This window comes from Amborella trichopoda, chromosome 5, assembly GCF_054954075.1.
Source record: "Amborella trichopoda isolate Santa Cruz 75 chromosome 5, AtrichopodaSantaCruz75HAP2 v2.0, whole genome shotgun sequence".
Classification (NCBI taxonomy): Eukaryota; Viridiplantae; Streptophyta; class Magnoliopsida; order Amborellales; family Amborellaceae; genus Amborella; species Amborella trichopoda.
Window position 1 is genome coordinate 43,474,444 of NC_142340.1, and position 26,462 is coordinate 43,500,905.

General features: G+C 35.6%; 2 protein-coding genes across 6 annotated transcripts; one reads left to right on the forward strand and one right to left on the reverse strand.

The window, feature by feature from the left end:
- Window positions 1–9,903: 9,903 nt before the first annotated feature.
- LOC18432075 (uncharacterized) lies at window positions 9,904–21,579 on the forward strand. Of its 5 annotated transcripts, none has more exons than XM_006842185.4 (12): window positions 9,904–10,564; window positions 10,959–11,032; window positions 12,577–12,736; window positions 15,273–15,297; window positions 16,128–16,217; window positions 17,139–17,310; window positions 18,078–18,151; window positions 18,493–18,562; window positions 18,905–18,976; window positions 19,390–19,523; window positions 20,684–20,757; window positions 21,143–21,579. In XM_006842185.4, exons 1-12 carry the CDS (start codon window positions 10,300–10,302, stop codon window positions 21,199–21,201), a joined length of 1,269 nt encoding a protein of 422 aa, XP_006842248.1. In that variant the 5' UTR covers window positions 9,904–10,299; the 3' UTR covers window positions 21,202–21,579. The 5 variants fall into 5 exon arrangements, 3 of the variants coding, with proteins under 3 accessions (XP_006842248.1, XP_088724247.1, XP_088724248.1); XR_002280570.2 differs by having other exon boundaries at window positions 9,912–10,564; window positions 18,886–18,976; XR_016056392.1 differs by having other exon boundaries at window positions 9,912–10,564; window positions 18,088–18,151.
- LOC18432074 (pentatricopeptide repeat-containing protein At2g33680) lies at window positions 21,512–25,889 on the reverse strand. Its single transcript, XM_011624270.3, has 3 exons — window positions 22,666–25,889; window positions 22,146–22,250; window positions 21,512–21,980 (listed from the first exon to the last, which is right to left on the reverse strand). The coding sequence occupies exon 1, from the start codon at window positions 25,717–25,719 to the stop codon at window positions 22,813–22,815; it is 2,907 nt and encodes a 968-aa protein (XP_011622572.2). The 5' UTR covers window positions 25,720–25,889; the 3' UTR covers window positions 21,512–21,980; window positions 22,146–22,250; window positions 22,666–22,812.
- Between the last annotated feature and the right edge of the window lie 573 nt (window positions 25,890–26,462).

A 26,462-nucleotide genomic window follows, 5' to 3' on the forward strand; every position in this document is an offset into this window, starting at 1 on the left:
AGAGGAAGAGTTTATGGTTAAAAGTTGTTTGATGTGTGACAAAGATAAGAATGTGATAATCACTTGTTCTTATATTTGCCTTTAGTACAAGATGATTACAATTAGTTTTGATCATTGGATGTGAAATTGGGTGGCTGCATTTATTTCATTGACCAAGCTCAAAGTTCAAAAGAAATTTTCTCGAACTTTGTGACTCACACAAGCTATCAGATTTCACATCAGATGGTTGTAAGTAATTGTGACTTTTTTGTACCAAAGGTAAATGGCCTCATTGTATACAATCCCTTTACATATTATTTTTGGGAATGGGCTTTTCAAAAGATTAGGATTCCTTTGATAATACCGAGACGTCACAAGGACATTGTAGAGCACTTAAACTTGCCAGGATTGCCAAAAATTGGGAAGGCAATTTGGAAAGTTTTTCGTATAGCCTTGTTGTTGGAGAATCATAAAGAAAGGAATAGAAGAACCTTTGTTGAGATTGTTTGAATGCAAATAAAAAATAAAATATTACATACTTTACGGCATTGGTCGGTTTCTAAAGAGGGGTTGGATGTCTTGGAAGTGGTTGTCTCACGTTTGATTTTGTGAACCTTGTCAACCAATGCACCCGAAAGCTTAGGCCTAAAGGGATGTGGACTGCTTCAATGCCATGATGAGTTAAACTAAATTTTGATGAAAGTTCATTAGGGAACCCAAGACCATTAGGAATAGGTGGAGTGGTTGGAAATTCTAATGGTGTGGTGGTATTATCTAATTCCGATCCATGCGGTGTTACTACGGCAAATCAGACAGAGTTAAATGCTCTTATATAGGCACTTAAAAGTCTTACATGATAGCCGTTTTGGAGGTTTTTGTATAGTGGAGGGGCATGCACTTAATATTATCAGGAGTATAGATCACTCTGACACTTGATATTGATTTGGTTGCACATCATGGCCATTTGTAGCTTTATGGAGGTCTATTTTAGACGTGTTTATAGAGAAGCTAATGATGTGGCTGATGGATTAATCAAAAAGCATGTTTTTTTTTGTTATTATGACTCTTTTTTATTTTTATTTTTTGTAATCCCTTGTTCTTAAATAACACTCGGTAATATTGTCAAGAAGAAAAAAATACCTTTGTGCCACTCCAATGGTCTGGAGCAAATGTTCATTTGTTCTCTCGAGTAAAAGACTTAATTAGGGACACTAATTCAATATAAAATGTTGTATCCATTTTCATAGAAAGCTATTAGATTTTAAATTTCTTAGTACTTATTTGACGATCTAAAAATTGGATGGTCACTATTCAATCTTATGATGCATTATCATCATAGTCTTTTTTCAACTATTTGGGCTCGGCTACATAAATCATGTTCGCCATTCTGCTCTATCAAGGGCCATGCCTTTAGCGAGGCCACAGTCCCCATATCTTTTCTCACTATTTTCAATCATGCCCTTTTATTAATTTATAACGAGTGTAGAGATTAGAAAGTATTGGAAAAAATACGGTCCAACGGCCGAAGCAGAAGCAAAATAAAATAACCAGAAATCGAGTATCATACCTGAGTGGTTGTACAACAATTTTGATGAACAAATGTGGAGATGAATGATTAACTCACGTAGGCACGTTCGACAACTACTAGAGTTGTCGAAATCAATTCCACACCGTAAATCCCGAGCGAGGTGGAAACTCACGAACACTCTAACAGATCCGATAGGAGCAGTCCAAACTCGACTCTCACGCACAACTCTTCATCACTCAGGGCCGGATCTCTACTTAGATCTCAAATGGGAGGGGGATTGTACTCTCTCATATTTTTTCTCTATCTCTCAATATGAACTCTCACACCTTTCTTGTGTGTGTTATCGTGTATATGGAGACCTCCACCCCTCCCCTTTTTATAATGAGAGAAATTGCTCTCTCATGAAGAGGTGCAACCTCATGAAGATGTGTAACCCCCTCATGAAGAGGTGTAACCCCATGAAAAGGTGTAACCTTTCCCCACTTCCTTTCATGTTGTAAGTCAAACATGAAGGGAATGTGATCCACTTGGGTGTTTCCTCACAATAAGGATGCACTTTCATGTCTACAGAAATAATTACCCCAAATGCAGTTTTAGTGGCAAGGCTTATGCAGCAGAATGTGAGCCCATAGTTACGGTTGCTAAATGGGCTAGTCAAACTAGCAAACTTAAGTGTCAACAAAACCCATGTCTAAGACTAGATCTAGCAGGTTAGGTTGGGTCCAACTTATCCAGATTTTGGCATGAGTTCAGCATGGACCTATGTGGGTTGGGTTCGTGTCCAAGATGGGGTCGACCAGGTCCCGAATATATATCATATGTAGTATATGATCCGGGTCGATGGCCTAGGACTAATAGGTGGTTCCAAGTCAGTGTCCAAGCCTGGGTCATGCCCTGACCCTGCCAATCGGGTCCAAGTAGGATCAACCATGACCTAATCCATTTGCAGGCCTATCGATAATATCAAGATCCAAAAGAAATTTATATGACTCAGCCAAAAGGGTTAGAACAACTTGATGTTAAGACTGCATTCCTTCATGAAGAGTTAGAAGAACGAAGTTATATGACTCAGCCAAAATGGTTTGTTGTTAAAGGAAAGAAGGACCATGTCTGCAAGCTGAAGAAATTATTGTACGACCTAAAATAGTCTCCTAGGTAGTCCTACAAGTGTTTTGATACATTCATGATTGGATACAGGTATGTCAAAAGTAAGTATGACAATTGTGTCTATTTTAAGAGATTTATTAATGGTTCGTTCATCTATTTATTGCTCTATGTAGATGATATGCTTATTGCTTTGAAGAATTCTTCAGAAATCAGTAAATCGAAGACTCAACTTGCAAGAGAATTTGAAATGAAAGATTTAGGTTCAACAAATAAAATTTTGGGTATGGAGATTCGCAAAGATCGAAAGTTAGATAAATTGTGGCTATCTCAGAAGGAATACATTGAGAAGGTCCTCGATAGATTCGAGATGGAAAATTCAAAGCCCGTGGGTACTCCTCTTGTTACACATTTCAGATTGTTGGTAGCATTATCTCCAATCTTTGATGTTGAAAAAGAATACATGTCACATGTTCCTTATGTGAGTGTAGTTGGAAGCCTCATGTATGCAATGGTTTGCACTCAACTAGATATTTCTCATGCCGTTAGTATTGTTAGCAAATATATGGTTAATCAAAGAAAAGAGCATTGGCATTCGGTAAAGTGGATTATGCGTTAGCTAAAGGGTATATCCGATGTGAATCTGATATTCAATAGAGATAGTAAGTTTGGTGACAAGGTTGTTGGTTATGTTGATGCTGACTTTGCTGGTGATTTAGACTGTAGGAGATCTACTACAGGTTATGTGTTTACACTTGCAGAAGCGCCAATAAGTTGGAAGTTTATGCTATAAACTGTAGTTGCCTTGTCTATGATTGAGGCAGAATACATGACTGTTACCGATACAGTGAAAGAAGCCATTAGGCTTAGAGGGCTTGTAAGCAATTTGGGCGTATGACAAGATGAGACTATTATTTATTGTGATAGTCAAAGTGCAATACATTTGGCAAAAAACCAAGTATATCATACAAGGACGAAGCATATTGATGTCAGATATCATTTTATCCGTGAGATCATAGTTGAAGGTAATATCTTATTACAGAAGATTGATACTAAGAAGAATATTACAGATATGTTGACAAAGCCAGTTCCATTACAAAAGTTCAAGCTATGCTTGAACTTGACTAATGTGTTGCCAAGGTACGCACCTATGGGGGGCACGTGTAGAGAAGACAGTCGATGACAATCTCTTTTGGAATTCAAGCTAAGGCGAGAATTGTTGATATTTATCTTGAATTCTTGAATATCTAATTTTAAAGGATTGATTTTCTTTAATTTAGGTTTTTTATTTATTTGGGTAGAACCTATTATTTAGGATCTAAGTTTATGGATAAGTCCTGCTTAGATTAGGATAGAGCCTTAGGTATACAAGTAGATAAAGATAAAGTTAAGTTTCGTAACCTTATGAGAAAAGATAGAGCCCCACATACCACCTCTTTGGGATTTGTTTTTTCTATGTAATGGGTTATTTAGAAAGAGAAAAAGATTTAGAAAAATAGAGAGAAACTTTTGGGGGTGTTTGCAAAGAGAGAAAATGGTAGAGAAGAAGTCTTTGTGACTTAGTAAAAAACATCGATTGTCTTCGCCCGTGGATGTAGTCACATCTGTGACAAACTACGTAAATCCTGGTGTTTTTTTTTTGTTATTTATTTTTTATTTTATTTTCATTGCTTGTTGCTTGTTTTTGTCGAATCTTTTTTCTCGTACCTTATTTGCCAAAAATCAATCCGTTGGGTTTAGAGCTTTCGTGCATAACAAGATCAACTCTAAAATTTCCATACGGGCGAAGGTTTTAAGAACTCAAAAATCTTTTTTCTCTTAATATATGACAATTGAATAAAAAATGTTTTGAAACTTTGGATTAGTGGTGCCGATCCTTCACTCATAGATTTGTGTCGGATTGCTAAATCGGCGGTCAGAATTGGTGATCCATAAAAACTTAAAGATAGATAAAATAATAATAATAATATTATTAAGGTGGGAATTGAGGGGACCTAGAAAAATATTAGAAAATATTAAAAAAATAAAAATATACAAAGGGGCTTTAAACGGGGATCGGGCTTGGGCCTGTACCATTCTAGAACCGGTTCGATCCCAATCAATTTCCATATGAACTAGGAGATATAAAATGGAAATGTGTAGGTTTTTAAATCAGCAGAGTCAAAGATGATTTAAAAAAGTTCAGATCATAGAAATCGCACTAGCTTGGATATTTTACCCGCGGGACCACCATATGTGCCCCACATATAAATGTATCAAATCTGGTCTTCAAGTCAAACAATTCACAACAACATCGAAGTTGATTAGAATCATTAGATCATTGAAAGTAAGATGGTTTTTCAAAACCAAGTGATTATCTACATAATATTTCATATCATTTTTTGAAAAACAGAACACCAATAGAAAATTAGGTTTCCAAGTTTTCAAATTTAAACAAATCCCAATCTAAATGGGCAGCTTCCTCTTCTAAAAACAATGCCTCTTTTTTAGATGCACCACACGGGAACACACTGGATTGCTTTTTTTTTTTTTTTAGGGTTTTCCATTTTCTTGTATTCAGAGGCCGATTTGAAGTTGTAGCTCTAGCAATAGTCTTAATGCAGATCACAAAGCAAGTATGAAGAGTCTCTTGATTCTTTTGTTCCATGGATGTGATGAGTATAATTCATAGATTGAATTAAAAGGAAGGTTTTATTCTTCATTAATGCCATTTTTTTTATCCTTTTCCTCTCTTAAAGCATGTTTTCTACATTTCTTATTTCTACAATCCTAGTACGGTTACTAGTTGTTTTTTACTTTTTTTGAACCATGATTTATTTTCTTCATATTTTTCTTAGACTATTACTTATTCTTTCTCTTTTTCTTTTAAATTTTCTCTTTTTTTCTTTCATAGTTTCCATTTCTTACCTGCCACAAATATTTGGAAAAAAGATCATACTTTCTTCTCCAATATTTTTGTATTTGTTTTATTTCTTTTTTCTCCAATACCCATTCATTCTCTCTCTCTCTCTCTCTCTCCTGTTTTCTCACATTTTTTCTACTTTCATCTTGTTGGTTTCTAATAATTCATCTTTTGTGGTTTTTATCACTTTGTTCTGTTTTTCACAAACATTCTTTTTCTCTAATGATTCTAATGACTGCTTTTTTCCTTTTTTTTGACAATGGAGTGTGCCTTTTTCTTTTTACCTGTTTTATCAAAATTTTCTCTTTCATTTTTCTATGGAAAAGTGTTTGCTAGACCACATTTCTGCATATGCAGTTCAGAAAGTGTAAAGCATCCACCTCAACGATGGATGCAACAAGTAGGTGTTCCATCAAAAAACAATGAAAAATGGCGGTCTAAATGTTTTTTTTACTATAATTATTATTTATAGTTTTTAAAATTTATTTATTTTTTCATATTTATGATCTCTATGTTAGAGATTTCATGTCCTTAAAAATTAGGGTGCAGTTTGTATAGAGCCTAGGCTCTAAACAATCAAATTAGAGCCTACCTTTAAATAGTGTTTAGAAATGCGGTTCAATATTGGAAATATTTGTGATTGTCTTAAAATATATTTTCATCTTTATTTATAAAGTTTAAAGCTTAAAAAATAGTGTAATTGTCTTAAAATATATTTTCATCTTTATTTATAAAGTTTAAAGCTTCAAAAATAGTGTAGATTCACAGATCTATGCAAACTTGAAAATCTTGAAATTGAAAATATACTATTTCCAAAACTTGAAATCCATTTTTTGTCATGTCCATGCATCATGATGTAGATGATCAATTTGAGGATATTTGGGCATCAAAACAACCTCTTCTAATAAAATTTTTGAGATAGGCTCAGCTCTATATAAACTTTTTTTTTCCAAAAATTAAGTATTAAAATCCATCCCAAAAATAGATTTATTAAGAGGCCCGCATGTCTACATATGTGGGCTTCGCCGCATAGAAACCGGGTGTTTTTTCTATCTGAGAACTTGGAGAATGTAGGTGTACAACTAGTCGGATTGGACCCGGACTTGAGAAAATGTTATGGGACTTGGACCCGGACCCAAAAATGTAGTGTGGGATTTAGACCCGATCGGACACGACCCAAAAATACAAAAAAATAAAAAATAAAAAATAATAAAAATATATATATATATATATATATATATATATATGTGTGTGTGTGTGTGTGTGTATGTGTGTGTGTGTATTTAACTATCTTTAAATTGAAATATTGGGACCCAAAATAATATTATGAGACCCGGACCCGAACCTGAACCTGAATAGTGTTTGGATCCAAGATTTGGACCCGGACCCGCACCAACCCGACCGCTGAGTCGAATTTTTAGACCCATACTTGGACCCCGATTGAGTCTACCCCTCGGGTCCTGGGTTAGGTCAGAAGGAAAGAATGATATCATAAAACGTGTGAAAATGTCACCTGTTCCCTCACTCACATGCAAACGCCCACACGCCAAGTTTAGCGGGGCACATGAGGTAAGATGCCTCTTGTCTGTGGTCTTGTTTACAAAGTAAAGACTATCAACCCCTTCAAAATTACAAAGTTTTTTAACAATATTATACATGAAGAGACTTTTGCTTTCTTTTACTTTCCTCTTTTTTTTTTTTTTTGGTTTTTTTTTTTTTTTTACCTGGCCTTTAATATTTATAGCTAGCCTCAACATCTTGGGATATCTTTAAAATACCCTTTGGTGATATTTGGGTGGTCTCAAAAATTATTTTCTTCCTCTTTGCTAAGTGTTTTTATTGCATAGGGGTCAATGATCACCTGTTTTGCAATAAAACTTGGAGGCATGTGTTCCTGTTTTTATGTGAATGTGAACACTTTGAGGAAGATACTTACATTTGATGGTATAAAAATTAAATTTTTTCTATTATATAAGACAGCAATCTTATTTGTAGAAATAAAGTTATGATATTTATTTAAACAATATATATTTCATACTATTTTAAAAGATATGACATTTTTTTATATTATTTTAAAAGATACGTCAAATCTCCTAAAATAATTGTTGTAAAACATGGTACCTTTACTTCTACAATTAGGTTGCCGCACCCATAATAATTAAGACAAGTCTACGTAATGGTCATTTAATGATGTCTTACCTTCCCCTTCTTTAAGCGTACATAGATGTGCCATATTTGAAAGGCATAATATTGACATCTTAGACACCCATGGTCATTACATGTAAACTTGTCTAAAAAATGGGTTATTTGGAAAAAAAAATCAATAAGAGGGTGGAGTTGTCAATTGAATCACTTATAAGGGCTAAAACCGTCAATACTCTTCTTCATATCCCACTTTTGACAATGTATGGTTTCTAGATCTCACTTCTCTGTTGTTGGGTTACTTTTTGTGTTTCAAATCTGAATCTTTTTGAGTTTTAATCTAATACTTTTGATTTCTAGTCCTTTTCTTGTTTACAATATCTTCTTTTTATTTGTAATATTTTTATTCATTTATTTTGAGTCTTTTAAGTTTTGGGTGTGGTTTGCTTTGTAGCCTTCAACAATCAAAGTAAGGTACACTTCTAAACTTTGACAAAAGATAAAATTTGGTGTGGAAATTTTTAAGATGGTGTGAGAATATATTTTCATCTTTAATTATAAAATTTTAAGTTTTAAAAACTGTTTAAATTAAGTAGACCTATAAACGCATGAAAATCTTAAAAATAGACCGTACAAATAATATGTTACAAGATATACTATTTTTAGACTTGAAATGTCTCTTTCTCTCCATCTATACATCTCGACGTCGAGATGAATTAGGTGTTTGTCTAACATGAAAGCAATAGTTTTTGAAGGATTTTAAGGGTGCACTTTCAACCTTATATAAACTTTTTCTTTAAAGTTTTATGACATTATTATATGCACTCAAGTTGCATTTTATCAAACGCTTTTGAAATCCGCTCTCTCGTTTTATTTTTCATATTTAAATTCTCTATTTGAGCCACTTTGCACTTGGGTGACTCCATATTTTTTGTCATTTTCACTCTTTCGTTTGGTACACTATAATACTAGTGAATATGAAAACTCCATACTCATGATGCTTATCACCCTCTAATCAATGGTTTGATGATATGAAAATCATATAGACCAACAATTTGAGTGCTTTAATGTTTTGATGAGTCCAACTATGAGACTGTCATCAACCATCCCTTGATTGAATGGAGATTAGCCTCATGAGCATGGAATTCCACCTTAGTCACGAGGATTTCATATAATTTCCCTTCTATTTCCTAGTGCTTTTCTCTACTTTTTTGGGTTGGATTTTTATATTTTTGGGTTCATCTTGTTTGTTCTAGGGGCAGGAAAGATTCCAATCTGGATTGACATTTTTTTAAAAGAGAGTTTTTATAAGGTTGACAGTTTAAAATGTAGAATTAAAATGCGCATCTAAAATCTTTCAATAAGGTTATTTTAAGGTTGGATAATACCTAATTGATCATATTGACGTCAAGACGTATGGATATGGAGAAGAAAAAAGATTTCAAGTCCTAAAAATAATACATCTTGCAAACACAGTATTTGGACTGTCTATTTTCAAGGTTTCACATGTTCATAGATCTACTTGATTTGAACCATTTTTAGAGTTCAAAATTCAACATGAGGTGGACCCATTTTTAGAGTTCAAAATTCATCCTTTTGTTACTTTTTTGCAATAATCGGTTTAATGCGCCGCTCACTATGAAAACTTGTCAAGACTGTTGTAGCATGGGGCATAATTGCTTCTGTCGTTCTTTCTCTATCATCTCTATATCTCTTTATTGTGTTTTTTCTTTTCTTAATTTTTTGTTGTTTAACGTTACCTTCTCTTTATTGCTCTCTCTCGGATCGGGTCCAGCTGGACCCAGTCCCAAATACAAATAGTATTCGGGTTCAAAATTTGGTACTTGGACTTTTGAGTCTTGGGCTGGTCGGATCCATTGCCACCTTATGACTATGAGTTTTATTATTATTATTTGTTTACTTCTTTTTTACCATCATATACCCTATAACTACGAGATTTTTTTTTTTTATCAATAATAATGTAAATGTTGTTAATATTGTGACAATATGGCCACCTAGCTCGAACTTAAAGATATATGATTGTCATCATATACCTTATAACTACAGGTACGAATTGGGTTCGACTAGACCTGGACCTAGATCCAGATTCAAATAGTATTTGGATCTAAAATTTGAAACCATGCTCGAACCCGAGATCAGGTATACCCATCGGATCCGGGTCTAATCGGGTCTATTACCAACCCTATCTCTCTCTCTCTACCTTCTCTTTATTGTGCTCTCTCTCTCTTTGTAGGCATTCTTCTTTTGTGAACATTGCGTGCCTTCTCTTTCAATAGAGTTATCAATCATTTCTTTCATTTCTTTCTCTCTCCGGTTTTTCTTTTGCTTTTTATGAACATTGCTTGCCGTCTCTCTCTCTCTCTCTTAACGGCTCTCTTTCTTCTGCTTTTAAAAAACATTACTTGTCTTCTCTCTCTTTTCCCCCTCCCTTTCTCTCTCTATAAAGAATCTTGGCAGGTTTTTCCCTTGCTAATCACCCAACTTTGCTTGCCTTTTCTTTTCCTATTACTTATCATAAACAACTCTCCCCTCTCTCTCTCTCTCTCTCTACTTCTCTAGGATTTATAAACTCTGCCTAATTCTCTCTCTTCAATCAAACCCTTTCTCAAATTCTTATGGAGCTATGGCCATACAGGAAGGGGATTCAGAAAGGGAGAAGAAAAGGGGGAATGAGAAATGGGGTGAAGAGGTGAAGGTGGTGGTGGTGGTTAGTGAGAGAATGGAAGAGGAGGGTGAATGTAGAGAGAGAAAGAATAGTGCTATAAATCGGTTCGAGTTTTGCAACCCCCGAATTGCGAGATATGTGTATGGATTCATGTTCCTGCTCATGAATGTACTCGCTTGGATCGTTCGAGATTATGGCCACGCCTTTCTTGATGAGTTCAAACGTGAGTCCCCCTCTCCTCTCTGTGTCGAATTTGAATCTCTCTCTCTTCTTGAATCTTTTGTGTCCATTGTTCAATACTGCAATCATCCAATGTCACATGAATGCCACAACTTTGAAGTGAACCAAGTTTATCACATGGCTCTTCTCTTTCTCTCTCTAAACACATGGGTCTTCTCTTTCTCTCTCTAACTTTTTTCTCCCTACTTGCTTCTCTCTCTATATCTCATTGTCAATATTTGTTATATGGGGGATGTTCTTTCCTTCCCTTATGGTCTAAGTTATAGAATGAGTACTCTCTTCTCTCTCTAACAGTCCTAGTACTCTCTCTCTCTCTCTAGAATCTCTTTCTCTCTCTTCCAAAGAATTTGATGAGAGTTGTTGAAATGGTGGTGCAGGGTTTGAGGAGTGTGAGGGTGGACGTTATTGTTTGGGGACCGAGGGCGTACTTCGCGTGAGCCTCGGTGGCTTCGTATCCTTCCATCTTTTTCTCTCTAGATTTTACGGACATATTAAGTTACTTGAGTGGCATATAGTATATCCTCCACCCATATGCGTTAGACTTTAAAGAATTATTATTAAATTTGATTTGGATTTATAGAAAAATTGAATGCCACACTTATATGATAATTTTTTTAAAAATTTGTGTCAATTTTAATGATAATATTTTGAAGTCTTATATGTATAAATGAAAGAGATATTTTGAAGTCTTATATGTATAAATGAAAGAGATATTTTGAAGTCTTATATGTATAAATGAAAGAGAGTCCTGGAAAATCATTACACGTAATATATACATGTCAAGAACAAAATATGATTTATATGGTTATAATAGTCACTGTCATGATTTATCATTGTCCAAACATAGGTTTGACGGTGACGGTGACCGTGACGGTGGAAGTGGACTACACCTCAGCTGATTAAAGAAATTTAGAGATACCTCTAATTTGTACTTTTAAGGCACCATACCCCGGATATTTTTGATATTAAAGAGAATTTTTTTTAGAATGAATGTCAAATTAAATTTTTTTTTTTTGACCCAAATACTTTTAAAATTTAACTCTTGTTTTTAAAACATGATGGTCGAGATCTGGCACAAAAATGTGACGGACCTGCACAAGTTGAATAGAGTATGCCAGACATATATGAATATAGTAGCACAAAAAATGTGGGGCACTGGCTCTGCGTTTAGAGAGAAAAAGTGGGAAATGTGACTAAAAAGATGGTATTTTGCCCCAAAAAAATAAATATAAGGGTTTGTTCTACAAAAAAGATAAAAAATTCAAAATTAATATTGTAGTATCAAGAGCGTTAAAAAGAAATATTCCATAGAGAGTACATATTAGGACATACCTACAATTTTCCCCTAATGATATCATGGTGGACTCCACTCTTTTTCATCACCCTCCAACCCATTAATGAGACGGTGATTAGCTGATGGCATGGAGTTAATGACCTAATAGGGATGGCAATGGCCCAGGTGCGCCATGCCTGCCTGGCCCTCCCTAAAAAGCTAGGTTCTAGTCCAAGCCACCAGGACGCGAGGACCGGACCTAGGCTTCGGCCAAGATAAGGCCGTTAGGTGTTGTGGATTGTCCACTCCATAGATCCCTGTCGGACAGTTGGATCAACGATCTAGATTGGTCCAAATCAGTGATCTGAACAAATATTTAAAATAAAAAATTAAAATTAAAATAGAAGTTTATGTAGTAAAGATTTAGGAAAAAACTAAAAAAACATTAGTTAAACTTCCAAAAAAAAATGAAAATTGAGGTTTTTTGGACCTTCTTGGAACTGGTTCAACCGTAGCCGATTACCAATCTCGACGGTTCCAACTCTAGCCGATTACCAATCTCGGCGGTTCTCGATCTGGATCACCGAGTTTTAAAACAGTGACTAAAAGAAAGTAGCTTTAGTGTATATATCCCAAAATAGCTAAAAGGAAGAAATTTAGAAGAAACAATTATTTTATAATTTTGTTTTGGGCTTTAATTCCTTAATTTTTATTAAAAAAAGATATTCTTCTTCGTGATGTTTGTATCAACGGTGGGGACATCGAAGCTGAGTGAACGTCGTAACACGTGGCACTCTGGATGGTGGTTGGTGAAAACTGGTGCAGCATTTGTTTTGACGCCTCTTCCTTTTCTCCTTCCAAATGTTCTGATCCGAGCATACGGTTAGGATTCTTCACATAAAATTCTTTTCTTGATTTTTAGGGAAATATGTTAAGAGATGGTATTGCATCCACAAGATGTAGATGCTTAACGGTTAAGATTGAACAAGCCTCATCCAAGACTCAAAAACGAATTTTGTTTTTTCATTTTAATTCAATGACGATATGAATATGATATTTTGGTTTTAAGTTTAAATAAAAAATATTGATCAAAATAAATTTAAGGGTATTCTATTTTTTTACTTAAAATATTTTTTAAAATATATTTTTAATACATTTATAAAAATGAACCTACAACAAAAAAATTTAGAGAAATATCTTATTTAAATAAAAATATAATAAAATATTAAATTTAATTTTTGGCCATTAGATATATCCTTGTGACATCTCAACCATTGTGCACCCTTCCCACATCATGTGGAAGGGATACTTTTCCATATATCAAACTACTTATAGAAGGTCAACATTCAATGTTTTACCTATGTACAACCATTCCAACTCATAATCGTGTTTTTAATAGTTATTTCAAAATTAAATCAAATATACAAGTATAATGTTAAACAATTTATCTTTATTAGGCCCAATCGAGGCATTTTCAAGCTTGTCAGAGTAGCCCGGCCAGGTGACCAGATTTCGGGCTATTTTCAGCCCAGCCCAGCCCTATCGGATAATACTATATACCCAAAATGGCCCGGCTAAGCCCGGCCCAGCCCTGTCGGATAATACTATATACCCAAAATGGCCCAGCTCGGCACGCCCCGCAGCCCGCAGGAGGCTCATTAGCCAGCCCAACCCAGAAGCTTGAGGCCTGGCCCTGTCCATTGGCAGTTCTATTTATCTTTCGTTCTTGTTTTTTTATTAGGTAGTTTGAAATTATATCAAATATACAAGTACAATGTCGAACTGTAAAGAAACAACATATCTATAGAATGAGTATAGCTGAGATGAAGATGTTGAGATGGATGAGTAGAAATACATGAATGGATAGAATTAGAAATGAATATATTGGGGAGAATTTAGATGTGACATCAAAAAGCGATAAGATGAAAAAAAAATAGACTTATGTAAGCTGGTCATGTGTGGAGCAAGCCCAGTACAACACTGATTATGAGGTACGAGTTAGTTCAAATGGATGACTAAAAAAGTGTAATGGATAGGTTCAAAAGGACATGATGTTAAGTAATGAAAAAAGATATGGAGACTTATGATCTTGCTGAGGGTACGACCCTTAATAGAGTAGAATGGTGGACTAAGATTCATGAAGTCGACCCCAATTAGTTGGGAAAAAATGTCGATGATGATAATGATTTTGAGATTAAATCAAAATATATGAGTACAATATTAAATAGTTTGTCTCATAGGTGTTTGGATGAATTTCCTTGATTTCTATATCATTCATAAAAAAAAAGAAATAATTTTATAATTTTAAGCTAATATTTATCCAAAAGGAATGAATTCTAATATTAAAATAAAAGAGGCATAAGTGATTCATCAAAAAAGAAATATTTTTATAATTTTAAGTTAGTATTTATCCAAAAGGAATGAATTATAATATTAAGATAAAGGAGACATAAGTGATCCTCACGTCCATGTGAGCATGCATGTTTAGTTTTGAGAATCAGGGCACAAAAGGTGCTGTAAAACATTTGTGGTTTTTTTTATTTTGGGTTATTTCTTATTATTAATATGGGAAATACCAGCCCCTTGACCATCTCTGTCCAGTAAACTCCTTTTTTTCTCTTAAAAGCGATACTCTGTTTTCTTTTTATGCATTTCTACGAAATACGGAAATCTATTGAAATATCTTGTTTTATTTTCAAATTTTAAAAATATTTTATAGAGTTGTATGTTATTGGACCTATTTATTTTTTTTAAAAGGAGGTTACAATCATTTTTAACCATTGAATGTGAAATCCAATAGATAAAAGCTTATCAGAATATTCGATAAATTTTATTTTGGACTTTGCGCCCAATCAATGACAAATTATGGTTGTGAAGTAAATGGTCTTATTGTATATTCCTATTTTATATTTTATGTTTAATATCATTTTTTGAGGGCTTATGGTATATTTTAATTTTGACCGTTTTTATATATTGGATTAAGCTCAAAATATTAGGCATACACAATTCTTACTATCACACATTATTAAAAAGTATAAAGTTTAATTTGAAAGAAATAAGATAACCAAAATGCCCTAAAATACCCTAATTTTGTAGTGGTAATTTTTTATTAATTAGTTTTATTATTATTATTATTATTATTACATTTTTTATGTTGCGGAATGGTGAGAAGTACGGACACCTTAACTTTAAACTTAACCTAGAGCGTAGAAAAGAAAAAAATAAAATCAAAGTAACATATGAAATATGGGGTTGTCAAAATTAATTCAAAAAAGAAATGGGATTCTTATGCAATTTTTTTTTAAAGCAATACGGAAAGTTTAGAATAATGTTGACCTATTTATTCGAACGTCATGAATAGATTTGAGTTTCACGGTTCTAATACTGATTGCCTTTTATTTAAATTTGTTTAATGCAGGGACAGTGGCTCATTTTGGTGCAGGGTACGCTGATTTTTTTTTTTTCTTTTCTCTCTCTTTTTTTTTCTTTTTTAAAAATTTCCTTTTTTGAAGTTTTTGCCTTTTTCCAATACTGGGTGAGCATTGTTATCTTTAGGGGTGGCGATGGACCCGACCTCGGACTTGATGGGTAGACCCAGCCTCAAATCCGGATATGGGTCCAAATTTTGGATCCGAAAGGTTGGGTCCGGGTCTAGACGAACCTGACCCGAATAATATGACGTATATATGGGTATTCATAAATTTTGCCAATATATTTGTTTCTTAGGAATTTCCAATTATTACATAAAGCAGAAAAGAATGTGGGTATATGTGGATATTCATAAATGTTGTGCAATAATGTAAATGTTGTCCATAATATAGGTATATTGTATATGATGGTTAAAAAAGAACAGCAAAAAAGAAAAAGAAAAAAAAGCTCATAATCATAGGGTCGCAATGGACCCAACCAAACCTGGGACCTGAAATGGATCCAAATTCTGGACACGAAAGGTCGAATCCAGGTCCAAAAGCTAGACCCGAATACTATTCAGGTTCGACCCGTTGAGACCATTGGTCATCTTATCTTTATTAGCATTGGAGTGAACCAATAATATTACCATATTGATTTTGGCCCAATAAACACAACTGCCACTCACTTCTAATTATCAGAGATATAGATGGAATGACTTAGTCTCCGAACACATATATATTATGTGTATGGAGGCAAATTTCCCTTTAAAATTTGTTAAAAAATTAACGAACATGTTCTATCTTTCTTACTTATTTGTATGTCCAGTTGTTTTCTGACTGTTGATTTGTTGTACTCTTTGTAGGGTTTTCCTTCTCATACAGCTGATAAGTGTGATCAGCTTGTTCACTTGGATCAATGACTGTTGCCGGTCAGAGAAATATGTTGACAAATGGTGTGAACTCATCCTCTGTCTTTTCAAATATGGCAAAATAATATGACATTTAAATCCGAGCTTCCTTTAACCAGTGTTTAATCATTGGGACCCGGGAATCATTGGGGACCTCCCAATTCCCTGACAGTATTAGGAACTAGGGGGTTCCTACTTGAACGGGTCGATTCTGTCAGTGAATCAGACTATCTGATTTGACCGGATCCTTGGCTCCCACTTTTTTAAAAAAAATTATATTTTTATTTTTCATTGTAGTTTTCAATCTTTTCTATTTTTTTTATTGGCTGATTCTCTCGGCCAATCGTCGATCCGGAATGACAACTTCTTGATCAAGACCTGTTTTCCGGATGGCCTGGTTCACCTCACCGATCCGAGTTTTTAAACATTGCTTCAACCAAGTATAATACCACGAGACTTTCATAGCCCAATCTCATTTGGACTCAAGAATTACATCAAGAGTGCTCGAAGAAAGAAGAGCACATCTTGGAGAACGCATTGTGTGTTAGAAAAACACATACTCTCCATAACTCAGAGGATGCACCTGCTCAAATCATTTAAAACACTCAGATATATGCTCAATTTCTACCCAAATATTAAAATGAGATTGTATAATACAAGACAATTTATTTTAAGAAAGAGTTTATATAGGGCTAGGTTTTAAGATAAAAAGAAAATGATGCATCTCAAACCTCACAAAATAAAAAAAATAGTTTTGACTTGGTCTTCATATCGATCATTTTAACCTCGACAATTACATACTTGAAAAAAATAGATTTCAAGCCCTAAAAAATGTGTATCTTGTAACTACTATTAAGGGATCGTTTGGAATTTGGGTATATGATTGTTGACTTCAACTTTACAAATTTGGTCTTTGTTCACTTTGGAGAAAATAGCCTCATTTAGAGAAATATTTGAATATTGCAGCCGCTTTCAAGTAGTATCAATATCAGCAGCTGCCTACATATTCTCCATGCTGGGGATTGTGTTGATGTATGTTTGGTATGCACCCAAGCTATCATGCAGCTTGAACATTTTCTTTATCACTGGGACCCTGGTGCTCCTACACCTCATGGCCTGGACATCTCTCCATGTGACGGTAAGTTCATAACTTTTTGCTCTCTCTATGGTTTTGTTAGGGTACGCTTATATATGGAGTATTTCTTTAATGTAATCAACATTTTTTGACAATTGATATCTTTATTCTATAATGTAGTAACTTTTTTGTTAAGGGACATTTTAGGTAATTAATCAAGGGCAAACTAAAAATTTTTAGTAGAAAGAGAAGCATTTATTAATTATAGTAGAGAATGACATCATCCATATGAAGTGTGAGATCACTTACATCGATGACCTCATCTACGTGTGTGTGCGTGTGTATCTAACTATCTTTTAGATTTATCTATCTACACGCATACACACACATGCGTGCACACTTTCCATTCATTTATTTACCCATCCAAGCACGCACAGACGCACATGCTATAGTGTGCATTTAGGGATAAGGACACAAGATTTCCACACATGCGCACACACACACACACATTCACATATTTAGCTATCATGCAGGTACACACAAAGATAAACACATACATACATACATAGATGCATACATACATTACGTACATACGGTTGTTACAATGTGCAGTTAGGGTATAATGCTCTGAACATGAAGGCCTTGAGATGCATTATCTAACACAAGTATTTTTGGGCAATCAACTTTAAATGAACAGAAACAGTACTTTTTCACATTCATATAGTGATTCCAGCCATTAGTGCACATGTTTGAATTTTTACTCCCTATTTTTTGGGTTCTGTCTTATACATAGACCTTCATTTCCTTGTTTTCTTTTATTAATGGGGCAGGTAAATGCAGGGTATCTGACCCCTGGGCTTATGGGGCTCTATGTTGTATTCCTTTGTTGGTGTGCTATTAGAAGGTACATTTTCTATGAAGAATCTATTTGCCCATTTACCATCTATTTTATCTTATTTTCCATTTTATTTCATATAAAACATGATTATCAGATGGGAAAACCATGAAAAATCTCATTCAAGTGGTTTTAAATGGTTGGAATTCCTTTGTAAATAATCATATTCCTTTGCTGGTAGAACTGTGAGTCCTACATAGAGGTTTTACTGCAGGGGGTTCATCAGAAATGATTGGTTAAGAATGCATCAGTTAGTAGAAAAAAGTAATTTGGGTTTCTTGCGATGGTAATGTACTGATTTTGAACTTCAGATTTAACCTTTAACATTATCTCATTGCTTGTGTTAACAGTGAGCCACCAACTGAGAGTTGCAATAAGAAGGCAGAGGCTACAACAAGTGCAGATTGGCTTTCAATCATAGTAATATTTCAAATTCTATTTGAGTAAATTAGAATCAATAAACAGTTAATCGCATACTATGGTGTACCATATACCACATGCCAATTCTGTATGGTATACTTTCCCATGACAAAAGGGTCGTTATCTGTTACATTTTCCAAATGCACATTGGCATTCTGACCAACACTCAAATGTTTGTGGGTGTTCTTTCTAATAGCTAAGGCAAGAATGTTTTAATATTTCACTTCATCAGAACCTTACTTCCATTCACTAAACGCTTCACTTACTTATGCAACCCAACTTCAATTATCTGACCCATGACAAGTTGACTTCATACTAATCAGGGGTCAAATATGTCTACAGAGCTTCATTATGGCAGTGATAGCCATTGTCATAGCAACATTTTCAACTGGCATAGACTCCAAATCATTTCAGGTGCACCCCTTAAAACTAAGAAACAAATTTCCTTTCGCTTTATTATTTCTGAATTGCATATTTTATTTTCTTTGCAATATTTGAAAGTTGAGATGCATAATCTGATGGGCAACGATAAAATGGAATGATAGACATGGATGGAGAGGGACTGCAGGACAACCTTGGGTTGTGTTATGGAATGGTGTCACTCTCACACTCCGTTCTCTGTTACTGTTCATCATTTAATTGGACAGTGATGACCTCAGTGGATAACTGTTTTACCTTGTATTATACTTTCCCTTGAAAATGTTGTGCAAGGGATGTTAAGAAAAGGAGAAAACAGACCGTTTGACTAGGTGATTATGCACTGGTACGGATTTAGCAGCCCATGTGTTCTCTTTTGTGCTTAAAGTATGTGATAATTTTGTATGCAGTTCAAGAAGGTCAAAGCTAAGTCAGAAGCTGATGTTCCCTATGGTTATGGCTTCTTTCATTTTGTGTTTGCTACGGGAGCCATGTATTTCTGCATGCTTCTAATTGGCTGGAATGTGCATCACACCATGCAAAAGTAAGTACCCCACCTATCACATGAAACTTTAAGCCTTAAACATATAAATAACAAGGATGTTTTTGCAGTAATTTTTGTCTAGTTGTCCACATAAATCCCATTAAACCCTAAAATTTGACACCTCCACATTATAAGTTTGTCTCAATTTATTTTCTTTCATTCAAGCTTGAATTGGTTTCACACCTTGTGGCATATGGCATTCCATTTGCCTAAGAAATAATAAAATGAGATAAAGATAAAAATAGGCATTAAGAAGGTAAATGTCGCGACGAATTCCTGATAGAACAATGCCTGGAAAAAGCAAATATAACAATGAAACATTAAATGAGATATTAAAAGAACCAATAAAATGTAGTACATAAGTGTTTTGGTAAATTTTGGGTTAAAAATGAAAAACATATCCTATCCCCAAATCTACTTGTCCCATCAAATGGACGGGCCTACATTCTTTGTGTTTTTTTAAAAAAGCAACAAATTTTAGTAGCATGTGCTTTCATAACTTTGTTTTCTTGATGTTGGTAATCGGAATGTAAAGAGTGTGTGTTTAAAATTTGGGGTCAAACTAATAAAATACTCCTCACGGGGTCTTTGAAGGAGTAACTGAATATGATTGTCATTGTAATTATCGAAGAACATGGGGCTGGAATCTTGCACAAATGAGAAAATTATACCTTGTACTCATATCACTATGATTTTAGTCTTAAGAAGGGTGAGAACCTTAAACTTTCCCTAAACCTGTCCCAAGCCCAGGTAAAAGAGGTGGGTTGTGTTAGGTAGGCAGCTAACGGAAAACTTTGCCAAAACTTTCCATGAATCTTGAATCTTCCATTAGGTATTTTGATCAATTATTCATGTGCATATATAAACAAATGCCTCCCATACATAACAAGACATGATAGAGCACGCTATACATAAAAAATCTGCCTGAACAGGACAAGAGCCCACTTATGGTTTCCATTCTCTTTATCACCATCATCATTTCGCTCGATGGTGATGAACCACTGGATATGGTTTTCCATAGAGGGGGTTAAAATATAGGCTTATGGATATCGATAAAACACATGAGACATTGTTTATGCATAAACATGAATTTAGGTCTGTTCAAAATTTCCATCTCGTAAAGTATGAAAAGAAAAAAGAAATCTCTTTTTCCTCTGCAGATGGACAATAGATGTTGGATGGACTAGTACTTGGGTTCGGATTCTCAACGAATGGTTAGCAGCATGTGTCTATAGTAAGTAACACTATCAATCATCTTTCGTTATCAGAAAAGAAAGTATACTGGGCTAAGAGTGAATGGATGGTGATGGAGAGAATGTGTGCTCCACGAGAATAGGACATGACCCGAACAGTGAGCCCCACTCCCTCCATCACCATCCAATATTACATTAGACAGTATCCTAATGGATAATGGCTTCCACAGTCCCCTATATTAAATTGTACTTTCCTGTTAGAGAACCATTGAAAGTACCAAAGTTTTTTTATCTGACAAAAAATGCCCCTTCTAATACTAGAAGGGATATTTTGGGATTTTATCAAGGATTTTAAGCAAGTTATAAGGAGGTCCTTCTAGATGGGTGGCCCTTTTTCTTAGAAACCCTCTACTTTTTTTGATGCAGTTTGGATGCTGATTGCCCCTCTCATTTGGAAGAACAATCAATCTTCAGGAACCACATGAATGCCCATGCTTGTAATTTATTTGATTTTCCATTATGGGATGGATGTACAGTGGAAATGTTCAGTCCATGGAATTGTTTGTGTTTACCAAATCAAATCACCAAAAGAAGACCTTTGGATATACCATAGCAGAATTTCATACAGAAGAAAGGGAGTGGATTTCCAGCTGTTAAAGCTGCATTGACAGAGGGTTTTTTCTAGTGGCTATTTCCCTGTAATGGTTAAGCGTGGATTGAAAAAATGATGTAGCAATTCTAGTCATTTCTATGCACTAAACTGCAAATTGCAGTAATTTTCTCTCGTTATTTGTATTTGTTTTTGGAACTGTTAACTATGTATTAAGTAAAAGGAGGTATACAAATTACAAAAAATTGCTGCCTACAGCTGTGGGAGCACTATACCACCACTGAGATGTTGGCAGAATAAAAAAATGCTATACAAGAATGAGATTACAGAGCATGGATATTGCAAAATACTGCAGCAAGTGCTCTACAGCAACGCTAATTGTTCTCTCATTCTTCTAGGCACATGAAACAAAAGCTTAAGCATTATCATGTCCGAGAGGTGTACATATAGACATACAAGTACCACTGGCCACAGACACCCTTGTCCAATGTGCAGCACTCAACTGAAGAATGCAAGTGAGGAGGGGTCGACCGTGTGTCAGTAGCCGTGCAGCCCCTGCCACGGGGGGTACTAGCACCTCTCCTAGCTGGCACGGGGTGCCTGTGGAAGGGTACCGCGGCGGAGTCGGGTGATGGAGCATGCAGTTGGCACTGCCTGGCACGCGAGGGGAAGAACATGGACAACAGAGACAGGCGAGTATGAGTACCTTAAGAACTTTCCAACTTCATCACATGAAGATCTTAACGTACAATAAAAGAATGAGATAAAAAACAAAGTAGAATAGACCAAGACTAAGCTGATATCGATGAAATCTTATACCTGAACTTCTCAATATACCATCAGAGAAAAAATCTCAAGCCGACATGGCAGTATTTAGTTGATTCACCTCCTGTTATTCAAGGAAACAGAATGGGACATCCCTTCCTGCATAAAATAAAATTAAGAATGAGGCTCCCTACCAGTACATGGGAAATTTAGGAGGAAGGACTAAATGATTAAATCAACCAAAACTATCAAGAAATTTTAACTAAATTAATCAATCTTAACTATGCCTGAAAGATATCTGTATACCAACCGGGTTTTGAACAATTTGTCCTCTCAAATGTTCTAAGGATTGATTGGTATGCACTTACAGCATGATAAATGCTCTTGTCCTAAAGGCTGAAATCGTAGCTACCCAAGCTAGCTTTAGAGGACAATTATTATCCCTATTGCAATATTAGTGCAAGGGTAGCACCAAGAAGACCCAATGTTTTTCAGAGGGAGCGATAGTAGGGAGTTCCAATAAGTACAAGTCTGGACAATGGAAATGAATTAAGAAGTAATTCACCAAAATTACCCATGAAGTGAAAGCACTGGACAATGGCAGCTTCTCCAATAGTCTAGGTTTTGGCTTTTTGGGGTGTCTCTGAATAACTTGTCAATTCTTGGGTGGGAGAGTGGGAGCACCAACAAGATAAGAGATTATTCTAAATATTCAAGAAAGCTAAAGTTTCTTTTGCAGCAAATCTTGCTCAATTGGGCTCACAGTGTTCTCTACAAGAAATGCCTTCACTCCATCCTTTACCTCTATCCGACTATAACCAGGCTCCCTTTTCATTATCCCCCTCCCCCTCATTCCACTCCTTAGTGTTTCTACTTCAACCCACCTTCCTGCAATGGCATATATGTTAGACACCAATATATTCATTGCAGAATCGTCCCCATTGACAACCATTCTAGCTGCTTTAATACCCAACTCTGTGTTCCCATGGGTTCCACAAGCTGCTAAAAGAGTCCTCCACATCAAACCACTTGGCTCCATTGGCATATCATTAAGGAAGCCATGGGCCTCCTCGAGCCTTCCTGCTCGACTAAGAATGTCAACCATGCATGTATAATGCTCTTCCATTGGAATCAACCCATGGTCTTTACTCATTGAATGGAAGTAAAATCTCCCTCTTTCTACCATACCCACGTGACTACATGCTGATAAAACAGCTACATAAGTAATATGATCAGGTTTTATTCCTTCTTTCTTCATCTCTTCAAACAAATCCAATGCCTCCTTAGCATAACCATGTTGGGCATAGCCAGTAATTATAGTGTTCCAAGACACCATGCTCCTTACAGGTATCTTCTTAAACATAGCCATTGCGTCTATTATGCTCCCACACTTTGCATACATGTCAATGAGGGCATCCCCCACTGAAGCATCTAGCTCGAGCCCTAAATGCACAGCCCGTGCATGGATGCATGAGCCTTGTTTCAAGGCAGTGGCTAAGCTTGCGCATCCCTTAAGTACAGAGATTAAGGCCAGTCGATTGGCTCGCATGCCATAGCGGTGCATCTCTCTGAACAATCTCAAGGCTTCATTACCATTTCCATTTCTCGCATATCCAGATATAATCATCTCCCAAGAAGCTGAATCCCTCCTTTGCATGGCTTTGAAGTTTCTCCAAGCACATTTTATGTCACCACATTTAATATAAAAGTTGATAATGGAATTCCCTAGTATAATATCGATCCCAAACCCTGTTTTTATGATGCAAGAATGGATCAATTCACCCCATGTTCTAGACTTCAAATTTGTGCAGGCACCAAGTATGGTGGCAAAAGTAAACTGATCGGGAATTAAGCCTCTCCGATACTCCAAGGATAAGAGGTCCAAGGCTTCCTTGCGCCAGGAATTCCTGCAATACCCTGAGATCATGACATTTAGTGAAACCACATCATGAAAGGGCATGAGGAAGAAGAGTTTTTGGGCTCTTTTGATATGCCCAAAATTTATGTACATGTTAAGTAGAGAATTCGTCACAAAGATATTGAACCCAAATCCTAGTTTTAGCGCAAGAGTGTGAATTTGCTCCCCTTGCTTTATAGCTTGTAAAGTCGTGCAGGCTCCAATAATAGTGGCAATAAAATGCTGGTCTAAATTGATCCCTGTTTCCCCAAAATAGCTGAGGAGTTTGAAAGCCTCTTTAAACTGCTTGTTTCTAAGGTGACCTGATACAATGGCTGTCCATGAAACCAAATCTTTATCACCCATTTGAAAAAAAATCCTATTAGCAGAGCTCACGCTTCCACATTTGGCATACATGGTGATTAGTGCATTGGCAATGGAAACATCGGATTTCCATCTGGTTTTTGATACATAAGCATGGATTTGGGCACCCTCTTCCAAGCTAAGACACAGGCCAAGGAGACTAATCAGAGCTCCTTGGTTTGGTTTTGACCCGAAAATTCGCATTTTTCTAGTCACTTTCACAGCTTCTTCTTGATATCCATTATGCAGATATCCTGATACAAGCACCGAAAATGTATTCAAATCTGGGTTTTTCATTGTCTCGAAAAGCTTGCGCATGTTTGCTACCTCCCCAAGCTTAGCCTGCAATTTCAGAAGCTCTATAACCAGAACATCATCAGAATCCAACCCAGTTTTGATAATATAACCTTGCAGAGTTTCACAAAAACTCTTCAATCCTAATATGACTCCTGCACTTAAAACAATTCTCATTGTCACAATGTCGGGAAGCAAACCCCTGTAATTCATCTCCTTATAGAGAGAGAAAGCTTCATCGACAAATCCATTATGAACCAAACCAGAAATAATGGAATTCCAAGAAACCAAGCAATCCTTCTTAGACATCAAATTGAAGATCAAAAGTGAATCTTTTACAGAACCACATTTAGCATACATGTCAAGTAGGCCTATCTCTAGAAACCCATCACAACAAAAGCCAGTTTTTATTATTTGGCCATGAATTTTACACCCAATATCCAATACGCCATGGTCCGCGCACGCTTTTACCATTGATGCAAAAACAAACTGGTTGGGCTTCAACCCACTATTATACATTTTCTCAAAGAGCTCCAGAGCACCTATGCTAAAACCATTATGGGTACACCTAGAAATTACAGTGGACCATGAAATCAAGTCTTGTGTGGGCATTTCATCAAATAACTGATGCATCTCTGTCATCAAACCAGCTTTACCATACATATCCAAAAGCACATTTGATAGTACTATTTCAGCTTGAAAACCCATCTTAAACACATGAGTATGAATGCTTCTACCCTTTACACAGTCCTCTACCTCTATGCATTTCTTCAAAGAAGTAACATAACAAGGCAAAAGATCTGAAAGAAAGTGAAAATCAGGAGAGAGAAACATGCTTTTCACAGGTTCTAGAATCTCCAAAATATCTGAAACTCTAGCCTCTTTGTAAACTGGCAAACCCCATTTTTTCTGAGTCGTTTTTGGAACATGGATCAGGCTCTTGTGAGGAGAAAATGAAGAAAATCTTATCAATTTGTAGTGGGAGAGTGGAGTTTGAAAAGAATGGCTCCTTTCTGTGTGTTTCAGGAGGAGAGATAAAGGTGAAACAAAGAAACTGATTTGATGAGATCTCATCAATGGGACCTCTCATTTGAAGAGCCTTTCAGATTTTTTGAATCTATACGGTTGCCATGAGCATGGAAGTTTACAGGTTTAATGACCATTGAGAACCCAGTTGTTTTCTTAAATGGCAGAGTACACCACAAACTTTTTTTTTTTTTTTTGGTTCGACAACGTTACCTTATTTCATTAAGGATGAAGTTTTTGTAAGACACAGGCTTTATGAAAATAAAACAAAGGCTCACCTGAAACCCTTGTCCGGAAAGTGTAAAAAATCTTTATGGTGGTTATAAAATTAATTTTCAATATCGACAATGAGATTAAGGTTCAGGGCAAAATAGACGGTCTAGATAATTTATTACAATATCCACTATTTTTAGAGCATGATATTATTTAAAGGTTTTTGATAGATCTTCAACCCTATCAAACCAATTTCCTTTCATTAATGAAAGGAAAAATACAACAAATTATACATCAATCAAAACAAAACAGCCGACAGAGTACACTACAATCTTTCACAGCTAATTAAAAGATCTTATGCTCTCATGGGAGCAAACTGTTGTGCTTGCTCCATTGACAAAACCCAGTTTCGTAAAGTTCAAATAGGTGTGTTTTGACAAGTTGGGGAAGAGTGGAAATAAAAAGTTGCAAGGTTTTTTGTATGAATGCATATCATATCGCCATTATTTTTTAGGGTGGTTTTTGACAAGCAATCAACGATCCGTAATCTCTCTCTCTCTCAAACACACGCACACAAA

What these genes read in the sequence shown, in the direction of transcription:
- LOC18432074 (XM_011624270.3), bottom strand. Translation starts at nt 25,719, where the DNA reads ATGAGATCTCATCAAATCAGTTTCTTTGTTTCACCTTTATCTCTCCTC.
- LOC18432075 (XM_006842185.4), top strand. Translation starts at nt 10,300, where the DNA reads ATGGCCATACAGGAAGGGGATTCAGAAAGGGAGAAGAAAAGGGGGAAT. An exon ending in GAGAAATATGTTGACAAATG is followed by an intron (nt 16,218 to 17,138) that starts GTGTGAACTCAT and finishes TGAATATTGCAG; the next exon opens with CCGCTTTCAAGTAGTATCAA. An exon ending in TGTTGGTGTGCTATTAGAAG is followed by an intron (nt 18,152 to 18,492) that starts GTACATTTTCTA and finishes TTGTGTTAACAG; the next exon opens with TGAGCCACCAACTGAGAGTT.